This window comes from Rhagoletis pomonella, unplaced genomic scaffold (assembly GCF_013731165.1).
Source record: "Rhagoletis pomonella isolate Grant_MI unplaced genomic scaffold, Rhpom_1.0 Rhpom_scaffold_00004, whole genome shotgun sequence".
Taxonomy (NCBI): domain Eukaryota; kingdom Metazoa; phylum Arthropoda; class Insecta; order Diptera; family Tephritidae; genus Rhagoletis; species Rhagoletis pomonella.
The window spans coordinates 58,445,077-58,454,621 of record NW_023458558.1 but is presented as its reverse complement, the minus strand read 5'-3'; the positions used below and the strand labels follow the sequence as shown (position 1 = coordinate 58,454,621).

At 38.2% G+C, this 9,545-nt stretch overlaps 5 protein-coding genes across 7 annotated transcripts in view; 2 read left to right on the top strand and 3 right to left on the bottom strand.

Moving 5' to 3' along the window:
- The first annotated feature begins 512 nt into the window (after window positions 1–512).
- On the top strand, window positions 513–2,437 carry LOC118737874 (2-(3-amino-3-carboxypropyl)histidine synthase subunit 2). Its single transcript, XM_036468676.1, has 5 exons — window positions 513–791; window positions 853–1,002; window positions 1,054–1,300; window positions 1,370–1,528; window positions 1,588–2,437. The coding sequence occupies exons 1-5, from the start codon at window positions 636–638 to the stop codon at window positions 2,319–2,321; spliced, it is 1,446 nt and encodes a 481-aa protein (XP_036324569.1). The 5' UTR covers window positions 513–635; the 3' UTR covers window positions 2,322–2,437.
- A 90-nt stretch (window positions 2,438–2,527) lies between these two features.
- LOC118737875 (mitochondrial-processing peptidase subunit beta) lies at window positions 2,528–4,758 on the bottom strand. The gene is made up of 6 exons (XM_036468677.1): window positions 4,525–4,758; window positions 4,032–4,238; window positions 3,647–3,975; window positions 3,182–3,558; window positions 3,034–3,125; window positions 2,528–2,979 (listed from the first exon to the last, which is right to left on the bottom strand). Exons 1-6 carry the CDS (start codon window positions 4,591–4,593, stop codon window positions 2,635–2,637), a joined length of 1,419 nt encoding a protein of 472 aa, XP_036324570.1. The 5' UTR covers window positions 4,594–4,758; the 3' UTR covers window positions 2,528–2,634.
- Window positions 4,759–5,688: 930 nt separating this feature from the next.
- Window positions 5,689–6,874, top strand: LOC118737868 (cyclin-C). The gene is made up of 3 exons (XM_036468668.1): window positions 5,689–5,799; window positions 5,857–6,525; window positions 6,582–6,874. The coding sequence occupies exons 2-3, from the start codon at window positions 5,938–5,940 to the stop codon at window positions 6,795–6,797; spliced, it is 804 nt and encodes a 267-aa protein (XP_036324561.1). The 5' UTR covers window positions 5,689–5,799; window positions 5,857–5,937; the 3' UTR covers window positions 6,798–6,874.
- The window catches only part of LOC118737865 (GPALPP motifs-containing protein 1), a 130,857-nt gene continuing 128,172 nt past the window's right edge, over window positions 6,861–9,545 (bottom strand). For 2 of the 3 annotated variants that reach the window (XM_036468663.1, XM_036468662.1), the window contains exons 2-4: window positions 7,443–8,142; window positions 7,159–7,384; window positions 6,861–7,103 (exon numbers count right to left, since the gene is read on the bottom strand). In XM_036468663.1, the coding sequence (XP_036324556.1) occupies window positions 6,939–7,103; window positions 7,159–7,384; window positions 7,443–8,107 (1,056 nt within the window). In that variant the 5' untranslated portion in view covers window positions 8,108–8,142 and the 3' untranslated portion in view covers window positions 6,861–6,938. Of the gene's footprint in view, window positions 7,104–7,158; window positions 7,385–7,442; window positions 8,143–8,263; window positions 8,408–9,545 lie in introns of those variants that run through there. The other variant, XM_036468664.1, reaches the window with a different exon arrangement.
- Window positions 8,483–9,545, bottom strand: part of LOC118737866 (phosphatidate cytidylyltransferase, mitochondrial) — a 123,003-nt gene continuing 121,940 nt past the window's right edge. The window contains exon 2 of the mRNA XM_036468665.1: window positions 8,483–9,506. Within this exon, the coding sequence (XP_036324558.1) occupies window positions 8,506–9,506 (1,001 nt within the window). The 3' untranslated portion in view covers window positions 8,483–8,505. The remainder of the gene's footprint in view (window positions 9,507–9,545) is intronic.

Genomic DNA, 9,545 nt, shown 5'->3' with positions numbered 1-9,545 from the left:
CGATCTGCTAAATTATATGCAAATACACAAGCAAATTAACAAAAATACTTACAAAACTTGATATTTCTTCGCTGCGATTTATTTAAGAAGGTGAAAATGCAGATGTATTTTGTTTTTTGCTTATTCAACTTTCAAATCATTTGGACAGCTGATGGTTTGACACTTCACCAGATTTTACCACCAAAAATTCTTCGGGTAAAATCTTGCAACTTCTGACAAAGAGAGGATCGATTTTACTCTCCCATTTTTCCCCTACTTTACCAGAAAACCGAGTTCGGGAACGCTTTCTGGAAAATTCCTGTAAATTCTTGCAACTTCATGCGAGTTAGGGAACGCAACTAAGATTTTTACTAGCAGAAATTAGCGGGAGAGCCAAAAAAATTAGAGCATAAGAACGAGAGAGAGCTGCTAGTTTCTGCTAGTTTTTTGGGGTAAAAACCGCTTTCGAGCAGAAATTAGTGATAATTTGTGGTAATTATCTGTTGAGAAACAAAGCTTTTATTTTTATCTGCTTCGTACTGTACACGACCTAAGCAAACCAGGAAACGTACGGTACGGTGCAAAAGCAGTGTTACATTCCGAAATTTAGTAGAATAACATATTTAAATCAGATAAAATTAAATTAATTGTAATTAATGAGCACCTCAGCATTTTTTACTCCACCGGAGGAGGTAATAGAGCGGCAAGCGGAATTAGATCAGGTCGAAGTTACCCCTCCCCTGGATCAGGTTTGGAATGGTACTCTATTAAAAATTTGTTGGGGATGGGTACGACAAAATGGTTATAAACGGGTAATGTTTCTCAATTTTTGGATGACTAATAAAAAGGAAATAATTGTAAGCTAATCATTAGGTTTGCCTTCAATTTCCCGATCATTATTTGCCGCACAGCAATGAAATTAGTGACACGCTCAAGTCACTGTTCATTCCGGAGGGAGGGTCAACAGACATTAAATTCTTTGTACTTGCCGACACTTCCTATGGAAGCTGTTGTGTAGATGAGGTAAATTTTGCGTAAGATGACAAGATTTAAATCAAAGCTGGTCAAATTTAGATCGCCGCCGGACATGTTGAAGCAGACAGCTTAATACATTTCGGCAGCGCTTGCCGTAGCAGAGTTTCTGGTCTGCCCGTGCTGTACATGTATCCACAGTATCCGTTTAACTTGAAAACATTTATGGATAAATTGTCAGTAATAGCAGATACCGTCAGAGGTAAAATTGTATTCACATACCTTGATATAGGCTATCATCATTTGTTGGATAAACGCGTAGACGAAGCTGAAGAAGATTCATTGGGCTGTAAGCATAATATATTCTTGTTTGGTAATTTCGCAAGTATTGAAAAATTGTGATCGTTTATATACACAGACAAATTAAAGGAGATACTACCTTGTAAAGACTTATTTGTCGAAGCCTATCCGCCCGCAGAGGATGCTGTGGTTGACGAAAAAGAACCTAGTGAGCCAATCTGCATTTTCATTGGAGCAGAAAACTCTAGATTCTCCAATTTATCTATCACAACACAGGGTACTTATTATAGTTTAGAAAAAATACTTACAAATAATTACGGATTTTCTTTGTCATAGCTTCCCAATGGTTTATCTACGAACCAACAAGTAATAATTTGTTCGAAAAGAATCCACTAACCGCTCAATACATTCGGCGCCGATATTATTATATTGAAAAATGTAAAGATGCTCAAACATTAGGCCTAATTGTCGCAACTCTTACAGCCGAAGGTTATTTAAAAATTGTTTCACGTTTGCAAGAAATGGCAAAAGCTAGAGGCAAAAAGACTCAAATTATATCCGTGGGTCGTATAAACCCCGCCAAATTGGCAAACTTTTTGGAGATTGACTGCTTTGTGCTTATAGGGTGCCCTTTCAATAACCTTTACAACTCAAAAGAATATTATAAACCTATTGTTTCGGTATTCGAAGCTGAAATGGCACTTAATCCAGCTTGGCATATGAAATATCCGGAAGCATATGTTACTGATTTCAAAAAGTTACTTCCAGAAGGAGAAAAATTTTTGGCTTTTAATTCTTCAGACGTGCAGGAGCAAGATATTAGTTTAGTAAGTGGACGAGTTCGTGGCCGCAATGTGGAAGATGATCTTGCAGAAGAGGGAGCTGCTGCATTGAGTGAACAACAACAGGCTGTTGCTGGGAGAGGTAAAATGGAAGTGATGACCAACAACACTGGCCTCACATTTGAGGATCGAACTTGGAAAGGGTTGGATCCAGCACTGGGCTGTGCAGAGCCAGCTAAATTGGAAAAGGGCCTCAGCGGCATACCCACTAATTATAGGCATGAATAGTTTAATTATACAACGAAGATTACATTCAAGATAATATTTAGTGTTCATGTGCTTGTTCTTAATGGTCTTTAAGTTAAAATAACGGGTATCAATAAATTATATTATTAAATTAATTATATTTAATGGTCGAAACTTGATTATGCAACGATAATACATTTTCCAATCTTGATAAATGTACATTTCAAAAAATGTTATAAACACCAGGCTTTAAACGGCCGTTAAGCTTTGGTTATTATCATCATTTAATTTTATTTTAGTTTCTCTCCATTTACACTATATTACTCGGAAGTAATTTATCGTCTTCACAACAAAATTAGACTCTCAACCAGTACATCGATGAGCGAATCCTGTTATATTCTGGCAGGTTTTCGACTGGTCCAACAGCAGCTACAGCCGGGCATCTGTCATAAATATATTTCATGCCCACATCGCGTACATTGCTGACAGATACAGCGTCAATGCGTTGCTCTAATTCGTGCAGTGGAATACGGCGATTGTAGCAGAGAATTTGACGACCAATGTCCTCGCAAATGGGAGTGGTTCCATCAAGCTGTAGCAACATGTTGGTCTTCAACAAGTTCTTGGCTCGCTCGACTTCAGCCTCGGTCACCATTGTGCATAGACGCATCCATTCGGTTTGTACATTGAATAGCATGTCCTGCCCATAAAAATTTGATTAATACAAAATCTGTTCAATTTAAAACTAAAATACCTCGCACTGCAGAGGATCACAAACAAAATAGATGCCCCACAAACCGGTATCCTTGTAGCATGTGTTGAATGACTGGAAGCTGTGGCACAAGTCTAAAAATTATTTCAGAATTAATTGTTGAAAAATAATAGACATTCGGGCAACGTACTATCCTCAGCACTGGCACGTGCCAAGTTGGAAGCGTTGTTTACGCCGCCACCTTGAGAGCGATCCCAGGCGCCAATGAGGGTATTTGCTACCATCAAGGGGATGTTGTCCTGATCAGTCCAGCCGCAACCTTCTACAGCAATGGCAACATGTGCAAGTGGCAAAGAATCGTCACGTACGCGTACTTCTGAACCGGTAAAGCGACATGGTGTGACTACAGGTGGTTTACCATCATAAGTGTTTTCCAAGCCTTTAAGGTTTCCTTCGGCCAACTTCACTAGCTCATCATGTTTAACACCACCAGCACCAGCAAGCACAATACGCGAGGCCTTGTAATGAGTCGAGATATAATCGGTGAGATCTTGTTTACCAATGCACCTTAACAAAAAAAAAAATTATATATTTTTTTAATTTACAAAAAGTTTTATGTATATATATATGTATGTATACTTGTAAATTTTCTTACTTTATGTTTTTTGTGGGTCCCAGAATAGTTTGTCCCAAAGGGGTGCCTTGGTAGGCGGTGGCGTGCAAGTGGTCGAACACAACTTCTTGCAAATTGCTCTCCACTTCTTGCATCTCACGCAAAATTACTGACCGTTCCCGTTCGATTTCGGCCTCGCCCAACTTGGAATTTTGAATAATATCAGCCAAAATCTCAACAGCTTTTGGTACATCTTTCGATAGACATTTAGCATAGAAGACGGTCTGCTCCCGAGAGGTGTAAGCATTCAAGTGTGCGCCCAAATTCTCAACCTCCAATTCCAAATCGGTCTGAGAGCGCTTTGCGGTACCCTGTATAGAACCAATATTTATATTAATTTGCATAGTTTGTTATATATGAATCTAACCTTGAAAGCCATATGTTCTAAAAAGTGTGCAACACCATTGTTCTTTTCGGTTTCCGAGCGGGAACCAGCATCGATCCAAAGGCCCACGGTAGCAGTTGCTGCACCGGAATCTTCGCTTGCCACTCGCAGGCCATTATCCAATCGAGTTACCTGAGTGGCTGGAATATTTACGAGGGTCTTCTTAAGACTGGCAGTTGCCTTATAGCGCTATCAAAAAAAAAAACGGATTTACAAACAACTGGAACAAATACCTTGTGCTCATAACCTCTAACTCAATGGAGTACGAAATTTATTAAGATATATCAGTTTAAATATTGGCATAAAATTAGAATCGTGGATATTTTTAATTTAATTTATGGAAGATAAATGAGTTTAGTAATAGCAATTGTGCCGTACTCCAGTTTTTCACATTACGTAACGTAAAATGATTCGGTGTGTTGTAATTACCAACCCCCTTCTTCGGAAGACCCAATTTTTACCAATTGTAACTTACTTTTAAAATCTCAGCTCCTTTGGTAAGCTGGCGTAAATTTTGGGAAACAGAGAGCACTCGTAACGCCATCGTTTCAATTTGTTTCTTAAAGAATTTGCTTAAAATAAATTAAACAATTCGCCCTCAACGATCTTTCACGAACCAGACAGGTAATCGGGAGTTTAAGTTGGCTGCGGTTTGCAACTTTTGAAGATGTCATTGAATGTCAAAAACTGGTACGTTCAGTGACACTAACCTTTCGTTTCCTTTCCTTTTTTTCTCTACGGTTCTTTTCATGAACGAAAGACACAAGATCACGTAAGAACAAGAAAGTGAAAAAAGTCGATTTTTTTAACGGGTTCTACGCCATATTAGGTTCATTCCTTATCTTTTTGGACTAAAATCTGAAAAGTGTCAAAATGCCAGAGCGTAAGCAAAATGCGCTAACTAAAAGAGAATAACAGGAAAAGTAAAGGAACGCAAAAAACCCAATTTTTAGTCCAAAGAATGGCAACAACAAAGCTAACGTCAAATAAGAATGGGAATGTATGTACAAAACACATTCACACAAGCACAAGCACAATAAACACTTACTATATCAATTATTTTTTGCCTCATTCCAATTTGAATTCACTTTTTTTACTTTTTAGATTATTCTCACTTTTTGCGTATTCTTTAATTTCCGTTAATTTAAATTCAGTTGAGTTTGACACTTTTCAGGATTTTGACTACTTCGGACTAATGAGAGTCACTCTTACTGTGTGTTGCTCTCTCATTTTTGCTGTCATTTCCGAGTTAAGGAACGCTTTTTGGACTAAATCTGACTACTTCGGACTTTTTCTGACTATTTCTGGGAGATAAGGAACGCTCCTCTTGTTTCACTGGAAAACGAGCGAAAAGTAAACAAAGTAAACAAAGCAAAGAAAACAACGAAAACCAAAATTAGCCAAAATTATTGTCAGTCACTTTAAACGCACAATTTAGGTAAAATGATGCAACAAAATGCTTTAAAATGTGTTGTCATGTTGAATTAACTCTTCTTTACTTGAATAAAAGTGTAAAATAAAGGTGCTTGTGATGTAAACAAACGCTCAGCTGACGAACCCGCTTTCGCAAACTTTTTTCTCAAAACCAGTTACAAATACAACGTCGCGTTCTTACGTGATCTTGTATTTTTGGTTCATGACGGCAACACGGCCGTCAGTTTCTAGATGACAGCTGACAACAAAACAAAATTGACGTTTTGAGACAAGGATTCGCAAAGATTAAATTTTCGAGGTTGTCTGTAAGTTTGAGGTAAATACTTATTTGTATTCTCGTATTTAGGAAAGCAACTAGTAAATTGTCATTTAGAATATCGGGAACGGCTGGCTTAATTTATCATATAAACTTTTGTAATATTGCTCTGGTTGGGAGTGTTTGCATTTTCCTAAAATGGCCGGAAACTTTTGGCAAAGTTCCCACTCCCAACAATGGATCCTGGATCGCCAAGACCTCATACGCGAAAGACAATATGATCTACAAGTACTAAGCGAAGATGAGTATCAGAAGATTTTTATTTTCTTTGCCAACGTTATTCAAGTGCTTGGCGAGCAATTGAAACTTCGTCAGCAGGTCATCGCTACTGCTACTGTCTACTTTAAACGTTTCTATGCACGGAATTCGCTCAAGAACATCGATCCACTACTTTTGGCACCCACCTGCATATTGCTAGCGTCTAAAGTGGAGGAGTTCGGTGTGATTTCTAATTCGCGTCTAATCACTATCTGCCAATCGGTGATTAAATCCAAATTCAGCTATGCCTACACACAGGAATTTCCTTATCGCACCAATCATGTTTTGGAATGTGAATTCTATTTACTTGAAAATTTAGATTGCTGTTTAATCGTTTATCAGCCATATCGACCACTATTGCAGCTTGTGCAGGACATGGGGCAAGAGGAGCAATTGTTAACGTTGAGCTGGCGCATAGTTAACGATTCACTGCGCACCGATGTATGTTTGTTGTATCCACCTTATCAAGTAAGTTTTTATACAAATTGCAAAAATGTAACACAAATCAATTGGATGCATTTCAGATTGCAATTGCTTGCCTACAAATCGCTTGTGTAATTCTGCAGAAAGATTCCATGAAAACCTGGTTCGCCGAATTGAATGTAGACCTCGACAAAGTGCAAGAAATTGTGCGTGCAATTGTAAATCTTTATGAGCTCTGGAAAGATTGGAAAGAAAAAGATGAAATTCAAATGCTTTTGAGTAAAATACCAAAGCCGAAACCAGCGCCTCAGCGATAATTATAATGTGACAATATAGGACTTGAGCTGCTCTAAAAAATATACATAAAAGTATTTGTACTATTGTAAGTTACAAATGGAGGTCTTTTAAATTAATTTATTCTAAAAAATATTTTTACATGGCAACCAAACTTTAATGAACTAAAGATATTTAGTTTTGCCACTCGAAAACTTAGTATTTAGTATTTTTGCTTTATCAACTATTTGTTTGGTTTGATTACTATCGATTTTGTTTAATTTTAAATCCACGTCACGGCTGAACGGGCGACGTTCGGGTTTAGCGCCAGCTGCAGCTAATTCCTTTTCCTGTAAACAATGAGAATATGTTTTCAAAATATTCTAATTGCAATTCTAAACTTACTCTTTTTTTTTGTTCCTTTCTCAACTTCCTCTGATGAATATCTACTAAAGATTCATCTCGTTTGTGTTTCTTTTTGTGCTTCTTAGCAAGTTGTTCTTGTTCCTCGTCGCGTTGCCGTTCATAAGCAGCCTCAGCACTTCGCTTTAATGCCTCAGCCGATGTGGTACCTTTAGATGTGCAAGGAGTTGGATTCTCTGCATCCTGAGGTGTTTTTGTCCAAGATGAGCTATATTGTGTTAAATTTATTGTAAATAAATTAGAAAAAAAAATTAAAATTCGCATACCGGTCACTAAAGTCCGGCCTTTCTTTGCCCTGATGAAATGTTCGCTTCATGTTCGAAAGCGCTGCAAGTCCTCCTTTTAATCCTACAGCAGGCAGTTCAAGCATCCATTCTTCACGTACTTTTGCGTCCGTCGTTTGTCCTGTACCTTCAATAGCAGCCAATTTTAATTCTAACGCACGCTGTTCTAACTCGATTTGTGTTGCGCTCATTTTTACCATTCCTTCGGCATCAACGGAAACTGGCATGGGACCATAGCAAAAATCCGTGGCGTCAACTTCTCTGTCATTATCTTTGTCATTGGGTTCACAAGGTTCAGTTGACTTCATACTACCCTCTGTTGTGTGCAAAAGTTCACGAGGCAACTCAGGGCCTATTAAAGTTTTGTTGATGTTAAGAGCATCCTTGAGCAAATGTGGTGGGAGCGCTGGGCCGAATGCGTCATTAATTTGTGCAACTTCCGTACTTTCGTTGCCATGCTTTGCCAAAATGGCTTCGGCCTCCACATGGTGTTTCTTTTGGCTGTCCCGCTTCTTGTCCCTGTGGCGTTTCTTTTCCTTATTTTTATGCTTCTTTTTGTCAGTTTTGCGTTTTAGCTTCTTGCTTTTCTTATGCTTTTTATATTTCTGTGGTGATGTGGAAGCGGATGTGTCTGTGTCACTGCTCATTTTGTGCAATCTGTTTAATTGAAGTATTTGGTAGGCTGAAGAACAAAAAAAAAGTATCAGTAAAACTGCATCGGTGTGGTAGGATTCACATTCTGTTCACTTTATTGCACTAAATACTTACGAATGTTAAAAATAGATAATAAAACTATTATTTACAATATTACATAGCCCACAATTTTTCCAACAGCATAGTAAAACTCTATAAGCAATTTTGGCATTAAATACATTTAAACTGCAGTGTAACTCCCTTTTGTGAAGTAAGTATATAATCTTCAGCGAAATTAATTTGTGTATAAATCAAATGAGCAACAAAAGTAAAATATACCAACAAATGCCATCAAAATCCGTATTTTTTCAGTAGCTAAGCCATAATGATTCACTGAATCATTCTTCCACAATTATGAAAAGGTTTTAAGCGCCTTTTTATAGCTATAAACTAATGATTTGAACAATCCTGCGCTGGCTATATTTTTTATCGACTGCGTTATGCTGCTGCGCCATACTATATCATTCACTGAAGTTTGCACAAGTTCGAGAAGATTGTGAGCATCTGCTAAGTGTGGAACAATTTTCATGTAATCACCCCTAAAGGCGGAATTTTGCACAAGACGCTTTTGTAGTTCATTGGGTGCGTTGCGTAGGTGATACATTTTAGCCAGCGACGACTTGTCCTGTTCAAACTGTATAATTTTTTTGCCGGTCCCGATTTCTGAGGCATTGAAATCTGCTGCAACGTAATTGGTAAATTTTTGCAATGCGGGAGAGTAGAGTTCTAAGAAATCTTTCTCCTGTGCCAATACTATATTCCGAACCTTTTGCTTATTCTCGCCAAATATCATTCGAAAATCACCCTTGTAACTTAGACTGGAAATTGTATGAAAGAGTTGGTAAGATGTGAAACGCTCTGGTAGCAGTAGCAGTGCTACTTGAAATGCGCTGTATAAATTCATCATTAAAGCCTCTTTTAATTGGTCGTCGCCATTCGTGGGTACCAACTCGCAGATGGGTTTTTGGAGCCGGCCAGCAAGATACAAATACCGCCAATTCAACAAGTCGTCCAGCAAGTGTTCACGTGAAACGACCCCGTATTTTATGGTTACTTGAATATCGTCCAAGGGTACCAATGTATTGAAGTATACACGGGCGCCCAGATGCTCTTGGTATTTCATAATGAAACGGGGACCCATTAGGCGGAGCAAAGAATAGTGGCTTTCCTGACGATCGATATTCTCAGCATGCCAACCAAGGGGATCACGCACACAGAATATTAGGTCAATGACATTGTTCTTCTGTTGAGCAACTTCTTCATAACCAATTTGCTTTTTCACACCACTACCATAGGCAAATACATAGGAAAGACCGCCACGAGGGAAATGCGCCAATATATCTTTGAAAATACCCATGCCAGAAAATTATCAATATATTTACTTCTACTTTT

What these genes read in the sequence shown, in the direction of transcription:
- LOC118737875 (XM_036468677.1), bottom strand. Translation starts at nt 4,593, where the DNA reads ATGGCGTTACGAGTGCTCTCTGTTTCCCAAAATTTACGCCAGCTTACC. An exon ending in TAGAACATATGGCTTTCAAG is followed by an intron (nt 3,976 to 4,031) that starts GTTAGATTCATA and finishes GGTTCTATACAG; the next exon opens with GGTACCGCAAAGCGCTCTCA. An exon ending in ACGTGCCAGTGCTGAGGATA is followed by an intron (nt 3,126 to 3,181) that starts GTACGTTGCCCG and finishes AATAATTTTTAG; the next exon opens with ACTTGTGCCACAGCTTCCAG.
- LOC118737868 (XM_036468668.1), top strand. Translation starts at nt 5,938, where the DNA reads ATGGCCGGAAACTTTTGGCAAAGTTCCCACTCCCAACAATGGATCCTG. An exon ending in TGTTGTATCCACCTTATCAA is followed by an intron (nt 6,526 to 6,581) that starts GTAAGTTTTTAT and finishes GATGCATTTCAG; the next exon opens with ATTGCAATTGCTTGCCTACA.
- LOC118737874 (XM_036468676.1), top strand. Translation starts at nt 636, where the DNA reads ATGAGCACCTCAGCATTTTTTACTCCACCGGAGGAGGTAATAGAGCGG. An exon ending in TGAAGAAGATTCATTGGGCT is followed by an intron (nt 1,301 to 1,369) that starts GTAAGCATAATA and finishes TTATATACACAG; the next exon opens with ACAAATTAAAGGAGATACTA. An exon ending in TTTATCTATCACAACACAGG is followed by an intron (nt 1,529 to 1,587) that starts GTACTTATTATA and finishes TCTTTGTCATAG; the next exon opens with CTTCCCAATGGTTTATCTAC.